The sequence below is a fragment of the Manacus vitellinus genome, unplaced genomic scaffold (assembly GCF_001715985.3).
Source record: "Manacus vitellinus isolate BGI_N305 unplaced genomic scaffold, ASM171598v3 scaffold_56_pilon, whole genome shotgun sequence".
Taxonomy (NCBI): domain Eukaryota; kingdom Metazoa; phylum Chordata; class Aves; order Passeriformes; family Pipridae; genus Manacus; species Manacus vitellinus.
Window position 1 is genome coordinate 2,986,780 of NW_021940660.1, and position 23,996 is coordinate 3,010,775.

Here is a 23,996-nt window from a genome sequence, read left to right on the forward strand (position 1 = left end):
GTAACCCTGACTAATGCGTTCTGCTAATGCTGATTGTTATTTTAGCTGCAGCCATTTCCTGTGCTTTGACAGTTCTGTGAAATGGGTCTTCTAGAGGTTACACAGCTTGTGACTGCTGGTCCTCTTCGCAGGAATTTCTTTGTCTTTTAGGTATACCTCTTAGAAAAAAATTTGACAGTCTGGTAACAAAGCAATTTTCTGTGTGTTGCTGTATAGAGCTGGAACTCAGAGTAGAGGTACAGTTGCTCAGTACGTGTATTTCTTTTTTCTCAGTGCCAGTGAGATCTCAAAGAATACTATTGGGAATTTCTTCTGGTCTCACTAATTAACTTTAGAGAAACTCATTATATTACAACTTTAAGCTGAACTGATCTGATCTCTTAAACTTTTTTTTTTAACCTGCCAAATTAAGCTGGAATTAAGATATTAATTATTCTGGTTCAGGTGATCTGGGTATTACTCATTACTTGTGCATATACTATGTGTGACTTCTCTCATATACAATATTTCTTAGTTGCACTTCACAAGCTTTAGCCTTAAAAATTAAAAATTACATAATTCTATATTAAAGATACAGAAATTGTCACATTGATGACATTTCAGAGATTGAATGAATTGTCTGCATATAGCAGAGAGATGAAGAATATAAGTAGAGCTAAGAACATGGGAACTGAGCAGAGCTCAGACCGTTCTCTTCTGACACAAGGTTAGACTTAAAGAGTTCAGACACATACAAGAAACATGCCTCAAAAATTAAAAATTTTGATGCAGCAGAAGACACATCGATGAAATGAATAGATCTTCAGCCTGGAGGTGCTCATCAAGGTTAGCAGGTTCTGAAGGCCTTAGTGATCCATGTGCCTACCTCTCCAGTGCATGGCCATGCCAGCCAATTAGCCCGTAACATGTTGTCAGGGTCCTTTGGGTATAAATGCTCTGACAGAAGACTTGCAAGTGCCTCAGATTGCACAGGACCATAAAACTTCTTAGCATAATGTGGTTTTGTGAATCTTTTTAATCGAGGAAAATGGTAAATCTAAAATATCCTAAGCAGGGTCTGAATCTGAATGGTGTACTCAGCGCTTCCTGTTCTCCAGCCCGATTGCATACAATGGTAAACCATTGTGCAGCCATGAGAAGAGTCTAAACTCTCTCCTTCAGCAAAAAGGATAAACCTGGTCCTTCTAAAAATTTGTGAATTCCAAGAGCAGTCCTATCTTTTGTGTGTTACTATTGCTTTGGGATAGGTTCTTGCAGCCTAGGCTATTACCTAGACAGGAACTGCACCCAGCTACGTATGGTGCTAATTACTCAGGGCTGCCTCCTACCCTGCAGCTGCCTCCTGCTCTGAAGGGCACACGAGATGGTCTGTGTCTCTTGGAAAGAACACACTCCCATTCCACTTGAAGCCATATTGCTGTATAGCAATTCTGGCATCTGTGTGGGTCGTGTTTTAGGGCTCAGTTGAACCTCCAGAAAGCAGGGAGAAGAAGATTAAGATTTTTTTCTTTTTTTTCTTTTAAATCTTAAAGAGATTCGTTAGCTACTCTGACAGTGGAGTTGATTGACTGAGAATTTTGGAAAACTTTGTTGATGTTGTTTTTAAAAACCCTGTGTTTAGGTTTTTTGTAAGGTTTTCTAGAACCTCATGTGGTAAATCAGTATTAGCCTATGCAGTCAGTATATTTTGTTGTGATTCATAGACCCTATGATACAGGAGTGATTCTGTTTTCTCCCACATTAAAAATTACTTCAGTTAAAAGGTTGAACTGACTGTGTTGCTTAACCATAATACTGTGCTAGTCTTGTATTTCCTAGTATGCATTCACTGTCAAAATTAGTTGTTGTGAGGTTTTTAAATAGGAAATGGAACGGAAACAAAGTCATGCAGTGAGTTGATCATGAAAGAAGAGAGTCATTTACCTTGGGGGTAGCAAAACCTCAGTTTCACACTGTATTTTGGATGAAACTGCTGTTAGAATAGCAGTCAAATTAAAAGGCAAAATGCAGGGCATTTGTTTTTGGATGTTGTGAAAGTGAAAAGAAACTAAGACTTGAGTGCATAAAATGTTTATTTTGAGCATACTATTTCAGGTGCTTAAATCTTTGGTTTTTGTTTAAACCTGTCTTAATGAAAATCAAATTTGGTTTTCACCATTGAGCTGGATTACAACCAAAACTCCAGGCTACCTCAATATACATAGCAAAAAGAAATGAAAAAGAAAACAAAAAAACCCCAAAGAAACAAAAAACACAAATCAAAAAAAAAAAACCAAACAAAACACAAAAAAAACCAACCAAAAAACCCCCCCACAACCAAACCAAATAAAACCAACCCCCCCCACAAAAAAAAACTTAAAAACCACAACAACACCGAAAATATCTTATCTTCTTAGTGTTTTGTTGTGAGTGGTTGTTTTTTTTTTTAAGGGTTTTTTGGGGTTTTTTTGAGGAGTTTTTTTTTTAGGAAGCACATTTTTGTAGTCAAGAGATTGGAATATTCAGGCATTCTACATCAAAAGATGGAGATGAAAATACTAGAGGTATTCAAAACTGGCCAATACCATGAGCAAACTGATCTGACTAGGAACTTGATCTAACTTTTGAAGAAGGGAATGGACTAGGCAACCTCCAGAGGGCCCTTCCCATCTCAATTGTTTTGTGACTGGGTGACTCAGATGCAGATGAATAAACGTGTTAATTGCTGTTCATACAAAGAGCTCTATCAATTGACCTGATTCATAAGGTACATCAGGGAACTGCAAATGCAGTATTGGTATGGGCTAAGGTAGCAGGTTATGTCCTATTAATATTGTCAAATGCTGATTCTTCTGATACAAAAATAGAGTGATTAAAATCAAACTTAATCCCAGTTGATCAAAGTGTTTGGGGCAGCCTTCATGCTCATGTTTGAAAGTTTTATAAGGAACCATAAGCATGTGGGAGACTGATGTTCTGACCAAAAATAGCTCGTAGGTTAGAAAGTTTTTTCTAGTCTATTATCCTCAACAAGATGTTTCTTATTCTTGCATGATAACTCTTAAATTTGCAACTGAGATACCATGCATTCACAGTAGGTATTTAGTCTTTTTTCATTTGTTAAGATAAAATGCTGATTGTGGTTTTAAGCAACAGTTCTAGTGGGTATTCAGCCTCTTATTGGGAATCATATAAATATATCATTAGTTTAAAAAAATGGACTCCTAAATCCATTTTATGCTTGTGAAGTTGCTAATAGACAAAACAGAAGAGTTGCCTTCTAAACTGTTTTAAGAAAATTACCACTTTCCTGAATAAAAAAAATCCCAACAAATTGTTCAAATTAAACTACTGCAGATGGAGTAAGAAAAATGTTTTACTTCTTCTTAAAAAAAACCTACCAGATTTTGCAAGCACAAGACGCTTTTTTTTTTTCACTGCGTTGCTTACCAAAACCTTCGAGCCATTGTAACTGACCCACATAAACAAAGAGCTGTGAGAGAAATTTTGTACTTTTCGTTGCGTTCCTGCTTTTTTGCTTAGTTTGTTACTTTGGAGACTTGTGACATATTAGTGAATTACTGAAATACCTTCTGTCCCTGTTCCGAATTGTAACTACTCAACATACACAAATATAATTCTGTGTGCTCCATAGCTATGTGTGCAGCCTCAACATCCTACTTACCACCAATCCAGTTGGTTTTAGAGTCTGAACTTTGAATAACCCTTTTCTTGTATATTTTGTTCTCATAAGCAAAGGAAACAATATTTTTGGACTGCAAAATTTTGCATTAGAACAAATGTCCTTATTCTGATTTATTTTCATGATTTTCTGAGGAGAACCATGGAGAAATTATGGAAAATAGTACACTTGTTCAAAATGCACTGCAAATGCAGTGCAGAAAAGGGACTGAGACAGGATAGGGAACTGGCAATGTAAGCTTAGTTCAACACTGTTTAGCAGGCAGCAGTAAAGAGGAAGTATTCCATGTACCAGAACACTGAATCTTAGCATGATAATGTCTATTTTATTTTCCTGGAGAGGCAAAAAAGAGAAATGCAAAAATATCCAAGCAAACTCCAAATACCACCTTTCTAAAAAAACCCAGAAATTGTAAGTTATTTGTGAGCCAAAATATGTTTTATGAAAAATTTGGTAGTAGCTGACTATTGCATCGTGAGTGAAGGACAAAATTTTATTTTGCAATTCTGGGAATCAGTCACAACTTTCAGATATTTTGCTTTTACTTTTAGTACAACTGTCATCTTGCTTGGAAACTATAGCAGCAAATCCCAGAAGGCTCCTCGAGAATAGTTCAACATACAGCAAGGATAACTTTCCCCAAGTTGTTTACAATTTTATTATTTAACCCACTTATACCTAATATTTTTTTCTACAGTTTGAGAAGCATTTGCTAGAGAAAAACGGAAAATGTTTGCAGAGCTCTGACCTCATAAGTGAAAAAGATTTTAGTTTTCCTTTGAAAATGGCACAGAAACCAGGGGTTCCAGAACCTGGAAGGAGTGTTGAATTTCTTCATACAGCCTGCTCACACAGCTAGCTAACTTCAACCTCAAAGTACCGAAGCCTTGACTATCTAATGGAAGAGTAGGGGGGAGGAAGAGAGGCTATGATACCCAAGCTGGGAATGCCCATGGGGGTGACCTGGCATCTTCCTGGTGGCACAGCATCTGCCTTCCACCAACAGAATAGGTTTTTATTCACTCAACTTGTAAAAAAATGTTATATAAAACTGCAACATATAGATTCAAAAGATTCCTATTGAAATAGATAGGAGTCTTCCTGCTGAGTCATTTGGAACAGGATTTTTCTCCACAAGTAGGTTTACTGAATGAGTTTGAGTGCAGCAGTTCCATGCTCTGAAATGATTCCAATTTCCAATATCCAAAAGTGGCTTCATGATGACTTCTAAAGCCCTGCTAACTTAGAGCACAAATCCTGCTCTTTCAGCTGATAGACATCAGTACCCATTTGCTCGCTGGTGACAGGCAGAAAACAGTCAGTACCAGCTTGCAGCAGGATCCTCTCCAGCATAAGTGGACCCAGCTTTATTCAGTCAAACCACTTTTTAGTCCTGAATCAGTACAATAGTGGGATAGAGAATGTGGGAAGCATGATTGTGACTTTCTTTGTTTGCTGGGCATTTAGGCTGGGCAGTGTCAGCAGTTAGTCTGTTGGTGCATGTGACAGCTATAGTTATATGTTTTAGATTAAGGAAGTTACAGTATATTTGTATTTTTCAGAAGTAATGCTACTATTCACTTTAAAGGAATTCTGTAAGATGGATATCAAAAATAACATTAATGAGCTACTAAAGCTAAAATTACAGGAACTTATGAAATTGGTTAAACATAAAAACCATTAAACTGTTTATTGAAGCTTCACAGATATACTGCAGCTAATGAGCATTTCTGCTATTTAAATAAGCCCAAATTGAACACACATTACATGGATGCATAATTAGTCATGGCAGTCAAACACACAGACTCACTTTTAAAGCTTTATTTGAGGAATCTTTTCCATTTGATTTGTTTTGTTAATTAAAATATTTTTTCTGTATTCACTTATATTTTAATATTGTTTCTGCAAATGCTCTAATTTGCTGCTGCATTTCCATTTGTGTTTGTTTGCTCTGTGAATATAACAAATTTGGAATATATATTCAGCACTATCCTTTTGTTTAGTGTTATTTGTGTTAGCATCACTTGATAGCACTAGAGTAATTAAATTGTATGTTGTCTTTCATCCAGAAGGATCTTTTCAAATGATATATAATGTCTCACCAGGCCATGGAGGAGAGGAATACACAAACAGGAGACTGTAGTTTGAATTTTCAAGAGAAAAGCTATGTTAGTTTCAAATTTTGAAGGCTGTGAGGGTGTAGGGTTTTAAAAGACGCTCTTTACCCCATCCCAAATCATGCAAAAATGAAAACATTAGGTATCTAGTTTTTTATTGTTCAGTGTCAATTACCAGTGCAGAGAACCTCAAGCTCATGTTTGGCTCTTGGCACTTAGACTCTCTCTCACCCCCCGCAGGGGCAAGGAAGGGACTTCCCTCTGTGAAGAACACAGTTCTCCCCTTCTTTCTGCAGGTGGTGTAGGGGGTGGTCCCTTCAGCCTCACAGTTGCACTGGGTACCAGATCCAGATTGTTAGGATACTAGGAAATCTCATACAAAATGCTTTTAAACCATCCCTTTCTTTTTACATAACCTAAATCTTGGAGATTATAAAAATGACAGAAAGAAATAGCTGCTGGATACCATGTCAGCCTTGCCACCAGGGAAATATTCTTTCCCAGTCTTAAAAATACTGATCAGGCAGACAAATCCTCAGGCCCTGGAGAAATGTTTCAGGTGAAGATGTGTTAGGCATTCTTTGCACTCAAAAAGCTTTTGGTATAATTATGTCCAGACAGCTATTTTAGCAAAAAGCAATTCAAAGAAAGATTTGAGAAATGTAATAGATCCAGGATAACAGAGGTAATACCCTATTTTTCCACAAGATGAAATAGGTAGTCAGAACTTCCAGTTTTACATCATTTCTTCTGAAAAACTACCTCTTCAACAGCATGTTGTCCTCTAACACCTTTACTGTGGTTCAGTCCTGTCTCAGAGAAGAAGTCATCTATTAAATCCCCCCTACCAAATCCTGCAGTACCAAGTTTTCCTTTGTGTTTTTTCCAAACATGTCCTTACAAGCCTGTATGTATTTAGCTCATGAGAACTGTCTAGACCACATGCTGAGATGGTACCACTGCATGCAATATGTTATCCTATATATGACAAATATAAGATGATCAAAAGCTGTCTTAAAGCACTTACAGTCTGATACACAAAGAGACAGTTAATGTTTTGATTTATAAATATTACTGAAGCATTTAAATAAAACAGCTATCAGCCATTATCCACTCTTTCAATTTAAAAGAAAAAAAATGCAAGTCCCTAAACAAAAAAAAACCTTGTTTTCCAGACTGAAAAATGTCTCAATCTCAAGGTAGTGTTTCATTTGAATTTTCAGTAATTTAAACATTTTTACAGGAAACAATTTCTTAAGTTTTTGGCGGGAGAAATTAGATAGGTTAAATACATGTACTAGGAAACCTGCTACAGTCTTTCAGCTTGAAACTGTCTTCTGTGACTCTGGCTTCTAAACAGGTTGGAAAATATTACTTTGAATTCAAGTCCTCCAGGTATATGTCTGTAAATGTCAAGGGTGAGGAGGAGAACGTAGGAGAGACAAATAGGTGACAATGTTTGTGCCTTGCTTCCTGTTCAGTTATTTTACCCCAGATTATACACAGCCCCCACCTTGGAATACACTTCTAATATTTGATTTGAAGGTTCAGGGAGATACAGAGCCTTGGAAGAAAATCTCAGCACTATGATGGGCAAGAAAGATGTGTTTGTAGCTTGCTGTATACTGAGGTGTGTGCTGGGACAATACTGTGACTCTGCCCATTGTACTGGAGAAATATTTGTGCCTTAAACTGGCAGGTTGCTCTTTTACATATATGACATTGCAACTGCATCAGTTTAATTGACCTTAGCAATATGCATCTGCCAGTGGTATGTCCCTGAGGGACATTGCAATTTTAAACTGCATTTTATTGCAGAATCTTCAGTGCTTGTAGGTAAACCTATATAACTCCCCCTATTTTGATAAATACCATCAACATTTGCTAAAAATACTTATTGAAAACATGATTCTCTTAATTAAGCTACTTTGAAGGGCTTCGTGATTATAATAATTTTAAAATGTTAACACAGAGCAAGTAGTATATTTTTTCTGAGCATTTATGTGTATTTATTGACATTTATGTGCCATACAGTATAATTTTTTTTTTTATTTTCACATCTACATTATTTTAAAAGATGATAATATTTCATGTGCAGAATGCCTGATATACTGTTCACTAACAGGATGAAAAATATTAAGATCTCTTAATGCATGCTCTAAAAAAAGAATCAGGAATTGCAGTGAAAAAGGTACAAAATATATTGTCTTCATGTAAACATTTAATTTTGATTGTGTTTTATGGTTTTATTCTTAATATGCAAAACAAGTTTTGAAGTGAGCCTTTCTTCCAGGATGTTCTGAGTTTAAATGTTCAGTCAGGATGGTTTTGACTTTATTGAAATATGTGTTTTTTCAGAATTACATTTTCTAATTGTTATCAGCGTATATTTGACAGATTTTAGCAACAGTTTTTTCTTTCTTCCATTAACATATTTGTCGTTCACTTTAATTACAGTTAGAGAGGCCATGGCACCTATCAAGTTTAACAGATGGGGTCTTCCTGAAGTAGATCCAGAAACCATGCAAACAAGTGAACCCTGGGTTTTTGCAGGAGGTGATATTGGTGGTCTTGCTAACACTACAGTGGAATCAGTAAATGATGGAAAACAAGCTTCCTGGTACATACACAGATACATACAGGTGATTTTTTTCAGAAGTATTTTTCTCTTTCCCATTTCTATCTGCTTTTCGATACTTTTGAAAATAATTTCATTGTGGGTTTGATTAAATATACAGGTTTTGAGAAACTAATACCTAGATTATCTGGTGATTCGAACATTACAGATTCATTCAGCTTGGATCACATGCTTGAGTTTGGGTAGATGAACCCAGCTTTCTTACATTATCTTAACACTAAATCCAAGAAACATTTTCTTGGCCCCAGGTCTGAATTCCACTCAAGGGTAGCAAGCCTCCCTACACAATAGACACTGCGAGTAGAAATCCTAATTGGGTAACTGCAGAAAAGTAGTGAGCCCATAAGTATTAAGAAGCAAGATCTTCCAATAGTGCATAAAGTGAAAACTAAATACTGCCAATGTTATTACCTGGGAAAGACCTTTTTAGTTTACTAACAGTTTACAAAGCAGATTATCTACACTGGAACCAAAGTTTGCTCTGATGAGACTGATAAAATGGATACAAAAGCTTGACAAAAACTAAACACTGAATGCACTGAGGAAAATAATGCAAAGGAGAATTTACCTGAGAAATATGACTTTAAGAGGTACAGACTTGAAAAACCTGGTAACCACACGTTTCCTTTTGGTTCTCCTTGCATGTTGCTGACTGAACACCTCTGCCCTAATTTTTCTAGTAAAAGTCTAGAGGAGCTGTAGAGAATCTTCCGAGATAGAAACACAGCCTGTATGTGGAGAACCAGTTGACAAAATGTGTGTTCGTAGTGCAGGGAACTTTTTAGAAACATGGTACATGATTCATTCTCCCACATAAAGAGATTTGAACAACTGAAGTTGGGACTGTAACAGCTCGATGTCTTTCTCCCCCATCCATCTGCTCAAAGCCTCTCTGATTGCATGTTTGTGCAATTTCATGCTGTTGGGGTCTGATTTCACTTCCTAAAAATACTTCAACTGAAAGCTTGTTGTTAGTATCTGTGCATATTTTTTCTCACTTGTTCTAAAGCACTGTTTGTGTCCTGCCTTCTTAGACCCTATGAAAATGCTGAGTGTGAAACATCTTTAGTCCCTGATCTGCTTGCTTAATTTCCCAGTGCACAGTGAATTTGGATAACCATGATAGGGGGAGAGATGGTGATTCCTCTTTTTTGTCTCCTTATTCTACCTCTAGAAATACAGGCATCACTTAAAATCCTCTGTTATAACTTTGCTTCCTCCTCAAAGTTTGGGTTTCTTCCTCCTCTCTGGAATGTATTTAATACTTTGGAAAAAATCTGAATAGTCATGGCTTGAGAATTAGAATTTTAAATCAAGTAGACTTGTGATGTTAGAGCATTTCCGTTACCCTTTGCAGGTTTCAAGGCAGCTTATTCAACCTTACAGTCTCACCAGGAAGCTAATGGGAAAGCCTTACAGCAATCTTCACAGGAAAGTTTCCAAATGTCAAGTGTCACCTTTCCAGCTGTTAGATGAATGGGTTGCCCAAGGGCATTTATTTGGATGTGCAGCCCTTGTAAAATCTGGTTGCTGTGGTGCAGAATGCTGTAATTTGGCAATTTATTTCACCAGTGTTTGGACCTGGTAGAAATTTTAGTGACTGGAGGGGAGTTTGTTTTGTAAAGAAATTGTTTAGAGAAGGATAAGAGAAGGATTGTATTACCCTGATGTTTGTTGGGGTAGGTACATGCCACATGTGTGTGCCTTTATGTGCACATGTGTGCACACATTCAGTTCTCAGCTCTGTATTCTGGAAACTTCTGAAAGGAAATGAAAAAATAGCCTTACACGCTACCTTATTTTCTCTCTATTGTGAGCTTCTAAAGTAGGCAACTGTCCTGTGATCTTAGTGTCTGAATCGAGTACACATTAAATTTTAAATAAATGCATTGATACCATCTATATCTCAGTTACAGGAATAGGTAGCCATTTCCAAAATCACCAACTGTCTCAGCACCAGGATCTATAAATAATGCAGTCTTCATCAAAATAAAACTATTCCATAGGATTTCTCAGCCAATCCAAGACCATGACAAAGACTGAAACTCAAAACCACGATCCTGACTACTTGCAGAAAGCACTGTTTGAACAGCACGCTGCTTGTATCCCAACCTACTCCAGGCAAAAGGCTAAGTGAACAGATGGGCCTGATATGTGCCCTGAAACTCCAGTCATTGCAAGCTCTGGCACGTGGTCAAGTGAAGCGTGAGATCCAGACTCAAGGACTCTCCAGCAGAAATGCCTTATGTTCAAAACTGGGAGTTATTTACAGAAGCTTCTTGGCTGCTCTTATGCTGGAAACTTTCCATCATTAGTTGCCTAAATATCTCCTGCTTCTTAACATATTCCTCCCACTATATGAGGCGTAGGTTCATCTCAGAAATTGTTGTCTGCAGCTGTGTCAGGTTAGTTTCTACAAACATGACCGGTCAATGCCTAACCAAGGGTTGTTGTAGTAGAACCTGTTAGAAAATGTATACAGTCTTCCTAGAACCATTTTTTGCAAGTCATTAGAGATCAAAACAGAATCAACCCAATTCATTTAACTGTCTACTACTAACAACATTTTTGCATGGTTCAACCTTCTTTTGTTATTCCATGAATTATTCTAAGTGATTTATTTGGTTTGGGAATTGTAATGGCCTTCACTTTTGTCTGACATTGGCTTTATGATCTTGTGCAGAAGCAATGTAGGCTGCTGTTCTCTTCTATGCCTCAGCTACCATTCATTTCTTTTTGATGAGTGAATGGGATTTAATAGTATATTGGTTGTATTCAGGGTAATTCACGATTATTGCAGGACTAATTTCTAATTTTCTGTGCCTGCCTTGAGAGCAAAGATAGCTTCCAGTATCTTCTTCCTGGATGACTGTGCCAACCTTAATGCTTCACTCCTGCTGTATTCATACACTTACCTGTGGAGTGTTTTCCCATATATGGCAGTAAAGCTGCCATCTTCTCACTAAAATCCCCCTTTAAAAGTGACTTTTCTGTTCTAGTTCACAATAAGTTTTCTTTTATTTAAACTTATTTTTTTCTTTACTGTAATCTCTTCAGTGTGGACAGTTTTTTTATACTTTTCCTAGACTGAAATGTGTGATACACTTAAAGAATAGAGATCTGAATCTCAATTGATGTAATTTGCACTTAATACTATTCAGTATTAATTTTGAACACATCACTGTGTTATTTTGAAACACTATTGTATATTTGCTGTTTTTTCTTTACCTATGCTGTCAGAAAATATATCGACTTTGTATCTGAGGAGTGTTCTTGCTGATTCTTTATGAAGATTGACCATTCAGGTTGAGCATGCATGAATGTACAGTATTTCATAATCAATACCAGAGTTAGGTAGTTCCCAGGAAGCTTGTATTTGAAGCTGTTAGTTATGTTGTCTGTTTCTTTTCAGGACAACCACAGGACAAAAATGAACATCCCTTTGTTTAGCTAGAACAACATATGAAACATTAGCATGCAGACAAATAACGAAGTACCATTTGCAAAAAAAAATGGATTAAAGGCAAGTGCAGGAAACCTGGTATTTTAGTTACTTGCCTTTGAGTAAGCACTATGTCTGTTACAGAAACAGAAAGGCAGGAATGAGCTTAGAAAATCTTTGTCAAACAGGACAGAGCCCAGAGCAACGTGGTCTAGTTGACCCTGCTTTGAGCAAGGGTGTTGGACTAGATGGTCCTCAGGCATCCCTTCCTACCACAACCATTCATAGACTGTACAAAATAACATAGACATATTACCACAAAGTTAAATAATTGGAGAGAGGCTAGAAGAAGAAAGGGAGAAAAGACATGTTTTAAGATCAGACTTAAAAACGGAGAAAGCAGGAGTGAGATGAAAGTATTCAGGAAAACTCTTCCAGGCAGTAGGATTTGAGGCAAAGACTCTCTGTGAAAAATAACAGTAATACAACGACTTGCTTTCACAGTCTATCTTTGTTAAAGTATGGGAAATGGAGTTAGACCATAGCATTCTGGTTAAAAATTTTCTCCATCTGAAGGAAATTTATGTCAAAAATTGTATCGGGTCTAAAGCTGAGTTCCTGTCTCTCAGCCCTGCACTGCAGACCACATGCATTTGCCTCTAGGCAAATCCTGGGTAGGGTAAGGTAGGGCTACTGTTTGCAACATACTGTGGATTTTTCACCACCCTGTTCCAGTGTCCAAGAAATTGCCATGATTGGAACAAGTACCTGCAATATTGTTAGCTCAACTGGTTGGCATCAAATTAGAGGAAGAATGGGCCACACTTTTTGTCCTCTACTTCTAAAAATCAAGGGAAGAGTTATTATAAATAAACCCTTGCCTGCAGGCTTTCTTTTCCTATTTGTTTGTGCAATGTCAGAGAAATCCTTCATTATAGAGATGATTTTACTTTCAGGAAGCTATATAACATTTTAGCTAGCTGAAAGTTTTTCTTTGTAGAAAACAATGCATCAAGACTTAGTAAATTTATTTCTTTTATAAACGTGCTGAAAGGAAAAAGCAGCAAAAAATAAATAGAGCAAAAATGAAGTGATAGGGAGGAGGGAAATAAATCTGAAAAGATGTATTGCCACTGGCTACTGAACCTTCAGCTGTGTCCTGCCCCTGTGCATTTTTAAATACTTGGTTTATTCCATTGAAACGTCTTGTAATCCTCCCCCTGCCACCTCCACCTGGGTCACTTCATCATTAACAAACCATTAGGTACATTTTGTGGGACCTGGGTGTGTTTGAGTGGAATTGTTTGTGGTTTTGCTCTTTTGAAGGAAAGTAAAGCAGGAAAAATGGACCTCTACATATAGTTTGGGAAGTGGCTTATGACTAGTTTGAATGATGGAATGCAGGAGGCAAGGCCTATTTTCACATAGGTGTTGGTGAGAACAATTTTTAGAGATATAATTGTCCTGCTTAGGAAAAGAAACAGTACAATGGAACTTAAGCTGCATATTCAGCACTGTCTTCCTATTTGTCTGTAGCAATCAATATTTACAGTTGTACAAGCTATGAATAGTTTATAAGCAATCCACAGGCTGAAATGTATTCACAGAGAACATTTGAACAATTATGGATAGCAAATGAATTCACACTGTAAAATTAGGTTTATTGCTCACATGTGTGCATAGAGTGGAGCTGACCAAACACTATTCCTTGTCTTTCTTTACTGTCATTCTTACAGAATCAGAATCAAAGAATTTTTTTAAGAGTTTAGTGTATCAGTGTTTATTTCAGCAGATTTCCCCATACATTAAACTATGTAGGAGACAAAAAATGTGCTAGCCTTTTAAAAATGCTTTAATTTCAGCTGTGTGATCCAGGAAGTTCTGTTTTGTCATTGCAAACAACATTTTGCAGTTGGAATATTAGTTAAGAAAACAAAAAAGAAGTTAAAAATATGAAATCAAACCCAAAGTAATAAAAAAATACTTTTTGATTCTTTGTTTTTTTCTGCTTTTATTTGCCATTTAACAAAAGCTTTTGAGACGTAGAATGCCAGGCTTTTTGATTTTCTAATAACTCAGATTCTCCTGGTGTAAAAAAATAACTCTGTGGAGTGTGACGTAGAGGAAGCAGTGAGCACTTAGGAGGGAAGCAATGGGGGATGTTTGGCTTTTTATGAAGTGTAACTACATTGGCTGCTAGCTGAGAGAGATCATGACACTGAACCAAGTTTTGTCCCAAGTGTTAGGCATCTTTAAAAATTAACATTTCTCAAAATGTCCACCATTAGGGACCCATTCAGGTTTACATCATTCAGGCTGGGACAATTCCACTACTTTCAGAACTTTTAAGCCATCAGAAAATTTGGCCCCTGAATGTACCCTCTCTGTCTGAGGAATCAGAATACTGAGATTAGAATGCAGGCAATCCCAAAACCAAACAGGCACGTTAAGTCTCAGGTTTTTGACCAGTCTAGGAAGCAAAAGGCACTAAACCAAACAAAAAACTCCTCATTTTGTCAGTGCTTATTAATTTTCACAGGTAAAAATGGGTTAAGTAAGTTTCTTAAAAAAAACCCAACAAAATCCCCAAAGGTAGCAATTTGTAAGTGGCTGAGGTTTTCCTCTGTTACAGAAGAATCTTCCCCATACCTCGAGTAGTCCTGATGAAGAAATCTTCCTTTTAAGGATAGAAGAAACTACTGTGATCTTAGCTGTGACTTATTAGGAACACAGATGGTGTAGGACTTCTCTGTGTTGGAAATTCCTGCTTTATTTCTTTGTGATTTTATTGAGTCAACCATCTGAGTGAGCAAAGATTTAAATTCTACCCACCACATTGTGATTAGGATGCTGTTCAGTATCCATACATGGAGAAAGATTTTTCTCTCTGCAATTTTTATGGTATTAAATGCAACATATACATTGAAAGCTTTTCACTGACTCTTCAGGCAAAAGACTGTCTAAAATGAAAACAAAAGTGGCTGTGGTGGCACAGCAATAATGTGTATGATGTTCTTTGATCCCAAATCAGAGTCTAACTTTTGTCAATCTTGAAGTATTCATACTAATGCAATTAAGTATAAACCCAGTGATAGTTTTGCATATATTGACAGGTATGCTGATGTGTAGGCTATAGAAAATCTTTAAAACTGGGGGGAAAAGGTGCAGAGATTCAAAATACATTGAGTTAGGTCTGAGTGATCCTCCACATGATGCCTTCCCTCATTTTTCACAATTCCCTACACTTTAGATTGGCACCTGGGAAGAAAACTAAAAAGAATCTGTTGGCATACCCTGGGTTTTTTTTCAATCTCACTGCTGCTGGCTGCTGTAGGGGACAGAGCTGGCTGTTCAGAAGGGTTGAACAAACCTTTGTACTGAACCAGGCTATCAGTACAGGATATAAAATAAGTGTTTCTTTAGATGAAAAATAACTATTTCTTCATTATTATTATTATTATTATTATTATTATTATTACTACTACTACTACTGTTATTCAGTTATTTCCAGCATAACATAGTATTTCAGCATGAATACTATTTGGGCAGAAGATGTTGCATATGCAGATGTTTGCATGTTTTACTGCTTTGCAGGTCTGAACGCATAATAAAATACCTAAACTTTGGGTTATTGTATATTAATTATTCTCTTATCAGTGTTAATAATAAATTATATAAAAATTAATCAGCAAAAAATTCTGTGATTTTTGTTTGGGTTTTTTTTACAGTCCTTATACGGTGTTGCAGTTTCTATGGTTCCAGAACTACCACTCTTCTATACTCCCATAGATTTAGTAGATATCAGTGTAGAAATGGCTGGACTGAAGTTTCCAAATCCTTTTGGCCTCGCCAGTGCAACTCCTGCTACAAGTTCTTCAATGATTCGAAGAGCATTTGAAGCTGGGTGGGGCTTTGCTGTTACTAAAACATTCTCTTTGGATAAGGTAAGAAAATATTTTAAGGTGTATTTCGTGTGCAGCCGTTTCTTTGTTTATTTGAAAAATCTGAGTCTTTTGGGAATGACACTGTTGAATCCAACTAGCATAAAGATAGCAGGAACGGGTATGATACATTGCGTAGTTTGACTAGTCTGGGAGGTTCACCAGTACAGTGACACAATTTCTGGTTTTGTTTGTTGTTACATCCTTCCCCTTTATTCCCCCACCTTTTAATATTAGCCACCTATTAAGTGTAAGAATCTTTTTTTTTTAAAATACTGCACTGCAAGTGTTTTCTGTAAACGATCAGAATGCAAAGGGAATGAGTAACAGCTTTGTCACACAACTCATGAAAGACGGATTCTGTGCCAGGGACTGCCAAGATAAGCCATTGAAATTGAGTTGCAGTTGCAGTATGATAATGAGGCTGCAAGGTGGAGCTGGGTGGGTAATGGAAGAGAAAGATGGAGGCAACATAAAAGAAGCCTATGGAGACGAGCAGTTGTGCTGAAGCAGTTTGTAGCACAGTGACATTGGCCTTCAGTAATGTAATGGAAGATGAAGGAATTAGAATTAAATCTTGAAGGCTATGGCTCAGTGTGGCACCTTAAATAAAACATTTTGTGTAGATTTAAACATGTAATTGATTGTTTGGCCTGAGAATTGCATTCAAGATGGATTTCTTGTTGCTATGTTCAAAATGGCAAAATGAGAGTGAGCAAGAAGTTAAGACAGTGAAAGAAAATAACAACTTTGATAAACAGATCACAGAGAAAAGAAACAGATTTTGGGCTGGGATGTAGATATAGTTTAACTTGTAGAGAAAAGAAGAAGAACAAAGGTACATCCTTAGATATAGGCCTAAGTAACTGTGAATAATTGCAACGTATTGTCATCCAGTGACAGACAGTAGTGTGGGCTGAAGAAAGCTCTTGAGATTAATTTAGAAACAAGGGTCTTTTATTATTGGTTCAGAGATGGGATGTACAAGTGTAGTGATGGATGGAGACCTTAGCAGAAGAGAAAAGCTAGATTTACTCCTCTGCCACCTGTACATGGGTAAGTACCACAAGTGAATTAACTATAGCGAGTGGCCCTCTAATATGAGGAAGGTCTAAGGACAAAGTGTTGTGTTGCCACAGTGTACTGTAAAATATGTCAGACTGGCTTCTGCTGTCACTTACACCTGAAGTAGCCTTAAGGAAGTAGGTGTCCCTCTACATTGCAGTTGAGATTCCAATCTACTTCACGAGGCTTCTTATTAAAATACTTTTTATGACATAACTGTCATTCAAATATGTTTACAACTGACTTACATGTATAACATACTGTCAGCTGTAATTATTCAGTGCCTGGGCTACAGGCAACCCGTAGCAAGTACTGAGATTTATTTATTTATCAGTATTATTGCTGGTATGCTTGCAGTCCTGCCAGACTGCATGTTGATTACTGTGCATCTGAAGAGCTAAACAGACACAGGCTGAGTTCCAGCTTGGGTGGGAGTTCAGGAGGAAAGATGTGCTTGTTGTAGGAAGTGATACTGGTGCTCCACTAAGCAGCAGACTCTGAGTCATTTCTCAAATGGTGACTGCAAAGTGTTCCACTGTATGCCATGCTCCTGAGGTGTGACTCAGATGGAGATATTTCAAGGTTTTTTTTAGTATTTGTTGCAATAAGATGCAAAATATTGCTGATATTACTTGTTTTTTAATTTAATAAATTCAGAAAAGTTGGTTGAATTCTAGTTCAGTGATTGTTATTTCTAGCTAAGCTACCTTCTGATGTTCAGCAGGAGGCAGTACTTTCTCTGTGCCTCAACTCTTGAATCATGTGTTGCTGTGTGTAGTAGGACTGTGTCCCATCCAAGTACTACTTAGTTTTTCCACTGTTGTATTTTTCCTAGTAGTGTACTTCCAATGGGTGTTAAACCTTAGTATTTTTGACATGATTTGAGATGCTTGGCTGAGAGGTGCTGCAGAAAGAAAATTGCTTTTATTTATCGTAGTTATATGGCAATTAATGCTATAAAAATAATCATTTCAAATGGGAAGAAAAGCTCAGTGAAGTACAGCACTTCTTATGTGAACAGAGTATTACAGAAAGACTGCTCTTGTTGACTTAACGTTAGAATAAGTTGTTGGTAGAGAGTTTGAAATATTATAGATTGGCATTATGTCTTTTTTTTTTTTTAATCTTAGCTTCTGATTATGTAGACATAGATCTTGTGCAATGTTCAGCAGGGAGCAGAATGGTCTCTTGGGCTGTGGTACCAATGAAAGTAGGACCAGGAGCAAAGATTTCCTGGTCTAAGCCTGCAGAATCATTGGAAAGAGGAGGAGCTGCTCCCCAGACAGTACAGTTCCCAAGAGTGGAAGAGCTTCTGGGAGGAAGAGAGCTTGCTAGACACAGTTTTTGGCAGCTGAAGCTCCTCCACTTCAGCCTTGGTTGTATGTGATGCAAGCAGGATTTTGTGTTCATTCTTGTTGTCTAATTATTTTATCTGTCCCAGTAACACTTGACTTGTGGGCTTCCTTCTTGTTTGCAATAGTTAAATGCATAGTGCCTGTGTGGCAATGAGGAGCTTAGCAGCAGGAGAAATTCTCCATTTTCTAGAGCCAATGACTGAATTGGCCACTGTGTTCAGACACTGATAGTGGAAATGAGTGACTTCCCTTTGGCACTTCAGCAAAAGTGACTGATGCAGGCTAAATTTGAGTGACATATAGCTTGTGAAAAGCATATACAGTCCAACCACAAATTTCCATACATTAACTACAGTGGAATGGAATAAGGTCAGAGAGAAAAACATGATAAATCTTGGAAGAAGGAGATCCAAGGACAGAAATAAGACGGACTCAGACTGAAGAACTGAGTGATTCTCATAAGACAGAATTTATTTCATATGAACTACTACTCCTTTTCCCTCTTTCACCATCTGACAAAGAAAGCTCTTCTAAAATACTAAACTAGAGATCCCCTCCACCTATGAGAGGCCTTACTGCCTTGTTTAGAGGAACTGTTGGGTAGCAGTGCTGGAGTTCTAGCCTCTGGACCATAATTTATTCCCCTAGTCTCTCCAGTCCTCATCTGTCATGGCTTCACCTCGAAAGCTTCACATGCTGCCCCAGAGGGAGTTAGCACAGAGCTCACTGTGTCACGCCATGCTCGTTCCCTTTTAAACACTTACATACTTTGCTACATGATTGTCTTCATGACAACCTGTGTAGCATTTTCTGTTTGTAGGGTGAGGATTTCAACTGTGAGTGATTCAGCAAAAGTTTGTTGTTGCGTACTACGGTACTATTGTTGAAACATTAAAAAAAAGCTAACATGAGAAATAGCTTCAGAAATTTCTTCAGAGTATTTATACCTCAAAGTATACTGCACTCTTAAATATTTTAGAATGTACTAGATATTATAGCATTATGCAAATAATAGTTACAGGGTACTGTACCTGTATGTGTCTGTAGATATCTGATGGAGATAGTGACTTGTAGAATTTTATTTACTAAATTAAACATCTTTGCTCAGCTGCTTTAGTATCAAGTAGATTTGATTTCTTCCAGAAATGCTGAATAACGGAATAAATGAGAATAACTGCTTTTAAAATAGACTATCAGTAGGAAAGACAAATGGTAGCAGAATAAAAGTGTCCCTTCACACACCTTTTTCTATATTCATGTCTTCCCTTTTTGACTGCAGATCAATAGCTCTTTGCTCTGTTGGTTCAAATAGTATTTCTGTCTTATTCAGATAACTCTGTCCAGCATATTATTTGTGAATTCTGTTTGCAAGCTATTGAAGGGAAATGGGGGAGCTGCATATCATAGGGAAATGGGAAAGGTGCACATCATAAGAGTCCACAAAAACTGAATAATTATTACTGAAACTGAAAAATTATTACTTCTTTTAGGGAAAACTACATGTAGAATGAGAGATACTGCTTTAATTAAACAAGTAACTGTGAGTGGGAGGTTTTTAGTAGAAGTTCTATACTAAGCTGATTTATTTACTTAGAATTTATTAGTGAGTACTGTTTAGTACACAAAATTTGCATTAAAACCTGTAATCAGAAAGTTTGTATAAACATAGTATCAAAAGAAGTCAGAGGTTATATGAAGTGTGCACATCCCTGTACCATATTCAATACCTCAGTGAGGAGTTTATAGCAGAAATTAGAGGTTTATTGCTGAATTCAGGCTTTGTTGTTCTCTCACTGCATGGTATGGGCTGTTTAGAAAGAGGAAAACCAACTGGATTAGCAGAAATGTTTGCTTTGATTTTTAGATGCTTCCTTCACTTCTAAAATTTAATTCTGATTAATCAGATACATCTGTCTTTATTTTGTTGTGACATGCATTGATTTGTGATGCTGTCGCTTTCAATAATGCGGAAACAGTTGCCTTTATTATGAGAACCAGCAGAAATCAACATGCAGACTAACTTCATTTTTAATCTTTAATTTTTTTCATTATATATGGAGCAAGTTGCGTGGCTGATTTTAAAAACAAAGCTACAATTAAAGCTAGATTAAATTTGAACTAAACCATAGCGGAGAAAACTTTCTAGCCATAATATATGTTTGTGCAGTTCACAGATGTAGGTTTTACAATATATTTTCACAACCTTTTCTAAATAAGAACCATTGCTGGTATGAGAATTAAATAATTTGTCCAGTATATATCACATTTCTATGTGCTGTTATTACAATATACATATTCAGACTCCAACTAGTTCTCTCTCTGTACATTTGCACTGTGTGCACCTCACTTTATAACTGAAGGTGGTAAAAAAATCATGGTACAATGATGCATTGTTTTCCATAACATTAGTATTTCACATAAGTGAATCTGTATTACAAAATGTATATTTTTGTATGATATTATAGCATAGTAATTTAGATTAAACTAGTTATAATTTATGGTGCCAAGCCAAAAAGCTATTTAAGATGCATTAAAATGCAGAACCATGACATTTGAAATTCTGATGTTCTTAATATGACAAAGGTTATTCTATGGAGTTTTGCTATAATATGAAATATTAATATTTCACAATACAGTTTTGATGAAGTACAATTTGCCTAGCTTGCATACGATAAAGAAATTAAATGCTTACCAAGGGAGTTCAGTGAGAATTAGAGCCCCGCCTGAACATCTGCTTGAAATGTTATTATCCTGTCCTACTGACAGCATCGCTCCCTCATTGTTTTTCAAGATTGACAGCTGAATATTGTACTGATTTCTGCAGCAAATATATCTAGGTGAACTTTGTTTGGTTTTTAGGAATTTAGAACATGCTTTTGATTTCCATCCTATAATTTTTTTTTTATACTCTTGACATTTGTAGATGCCAGATTGAGGTCTAGTATGCTGTAGCAAAGATAGACCATTGACTTGCAACGAAATGCCAGTTGATATCTCAGTAAACAGAAATATTACTATTCTTTATTGTGTGGTCTGTATGAAAGCTGTATGGGCTTTCTTTGGGGAGACAAATGATCAGATTGTTAATGTCAAATATAAAAAGGACTGTTTACCTTTCTACTAAATAGCATCAGACAACTTTTATTAACTACATTTTTGAACAGAAAAATCGGTATTTTACAGGATTCCTTAGCACACAGAACTCATAAGTTATTCTTTGGTTTTATAAGTGTTAAAATTATTATTAGGTTTAATATTTTTAGGAGTTTGTTATGTGCCTCATTTTGTCCCATACTTCTGAAAGAATTTTAATAAGAAATACCAGCTTTATTGTTTTACAATTTTTACATTTTTTTAGATCAGTGCATAAAATCAGCAAAATGTAACAGGAGAGATGAAAGACTGTGCTAGGGAAATGCTATAGATTGTATTTTTTTTTTAAATGCTGTAGTTGTGCTATTGTATTTTACTTGAGTATTTTTATACAGAAAATCTGTTATTTGGTTACAAAAAAGGAACAAATAATTCTATGAATCTGATTAAGTAGCAGGAAAACAGACTCGTGCTTTTTTCCCAAGAAGAAGTATTTTTCTGACATGTTCAGCTTAAGGACCAGATTTCATCTCTACTTAGTTTTACATTATCCCTGGCCAAAGAAAAAGAAGGATGGAGACTTTTTTAAAAGCAAATAACTTCAGTAGCTTCAAAATTACTGTCTGAAGAACCAGAAGAGGCTGCGTTTAACCATTCTTTTTCTTCAGTCCATGCACCTGGTGATGTAGGGGTTTGGCACATCTTCATCCTGGAGAAATTCCAGTCTAGAAAGATATAGCACAACTTGAACACAGTGAGATGCCAAAGATCCCAGGACTGAGAGCTTTAACGAAGTCATTATTGATAAGCCAAATCCCTTCCTACCACAGCTAAAATCTGCACCAAGTAGATGTATGCCTTAAATTGTTGCAGGCATGCCTCTTGACACCAGTGAATTTGCAAGTGAGGCACTTTGGACCATTTAAAAATCTGTTTTTACCATCAGTAAGGCTGGTTATTTTGGCCAATGAATACTTTGAATGCTCAAGATAACCAGCTTCATTTTTAAAGCAAGAGTTAAACAACAATCTGTAAAAAAGTTTCTCTCTCTCTTTATGATTGTATTTACTACTTTAGAAATGAAAAACTTCTTACAGTTTTGTGATAAAAATTTAGTTTAGTCCCACTCTTCCTGTAGCATTAAATATCACATAAATGCTGCACTTCTTCTGCAGTGAGAGTCTCTCTTTTGCACAGGGGCTCTCATGGAGAAGTCTGTTATCTCAAGACATGAACCACAGTGTGACAATTCATCAGTGGAAGACAAAGAGGGATCTGTTGTGCAGGGGTGTTGAACACTGAGCCGGTAAACCTCATCTGTGCTAAAGGGACAGATTTTTACAAACAGATGATCAGCAATTTTCTTCCCTTGTTATCTCTTTTCCTGCCATTCACACTTGTGGAGCAGAGTGATCTTGGCTGTAACTTTTATGCCTTATGCCTTGAGCTTGTGGCAGAAGTTCCATAGAGTCTTTAGGCTGGCAATGACTTATCTTCCTCAAAGCTGCACACAAAACTGACCATCAAAGGTGAAAGGAGATATATGTGCAAAACTGGTTCTTGGTAGGCTACAGGATTCTCAATTCTATAGCTGTCTAAGAATTCAGTTTTTTTCATCTGGGGATTTTTTACACAGTATTTAGAGATTGTTTCACTTTCCTGTGTTTTTCTACTGGAGTCAGTCGTTTAAAACAGTGTAGCAAGAGTACATATACATATACAAAGTGTCAAATTGATCATTAACCTTGAACTGGAATATTTTAGGTAGTTTATGTATAAAACACTTTCAAATCAGTCTTTAAGGTATTTTTTAATCTGAAAACTGTTGCATATTTTAATGAAACTCATAGTGCACTTAGATTGGCATAACTGAGAAGCAGTTTCACTGTAATTTGGAAGAGTGTAAAGATTGCAACACAGAGTATTTTGGTACATATGCCTTTCTATAAAAAAATAGCTACCAAAAGTAGGAGTGTTCATTCCTGCTCAGCATAATATATGCTGTTCTGGTAGTGACCAGTACTTAAGAGAGGATGTAATTTCTATTTATAGTGCAACTATTAGCCAATCGGTCAAACAAAATAGATGCAAATTTTACACTGATTAAAAATCACAATAGTATCTCTTTTTATATTGAAGAAACTGCCTTGCTCTTTACTAACTTTGCTTTATTTACCTCATTCTTCTGAAAATACCTGCAAATATTTATCAAGAGAGAGACAAAGAGAGCACACATGCATGATTTTCCAAAACTGCTGAGGATCTGCAGCTTCTGTTGGCTGTATCTGAAGTACTCGGCATTTTTTAATATCACATTCTGAATAAAGAGGATTTTGAAAAGCAAATATGTAGCATACTTGTGTAAAATATCATTCAGCTATAGTTTTCTGTGGTTGTTTTCTACATCCTTGGAAGTTTGTTGGTAATCTTGGCAATGCCTCACATAATTTTGTGTCCAAAAGGAATTCAGCTAAGAAGGCAGTTTGAATGTAAGCTAGGAATTGTCAAGTATAATTCTGAAATTTAGAATTTTCACACTTGTTCCATTCTCAATTCAGATTTGTTGCAAACCTTTTAGTGTTGTGCCAACCAACTGAATAACTTTCTTAAGTGGCACTTATGTATTTTATAATTTATTAGAAAAAGCTGTACTATATTTTTCC

General features: G+C 36.5%; 1 protein-coding gene across 1 annotated transcript in view; it reads left to right on the forward strand.

Annotated features, from left to right (window-relative positions):
- Nucleotides 1–23,996, forward strand: part of DPYD (dihydropyrimidine dehydrogenase) — a 338,474-nt gene that overhangs the window by 160,587 nt on the left and 153,891 nt on the right. Inside the window, exons 13-14 of the mRNA XM_029963231.1 lie at nucleotides 8,257–8,441; nucleotides 15,608–15,823. Of these exons, the coding sequence (XP_029819091.1) occupies nucleotides 8,257–8,441; nucleotides 15,608–15,823 (401 nt within the window). The remainder of the gene's footprint in view (nucleotides 1–8,256; nucleotides 8,442–15,607; nucleotides 15,824–23,996) is intronic.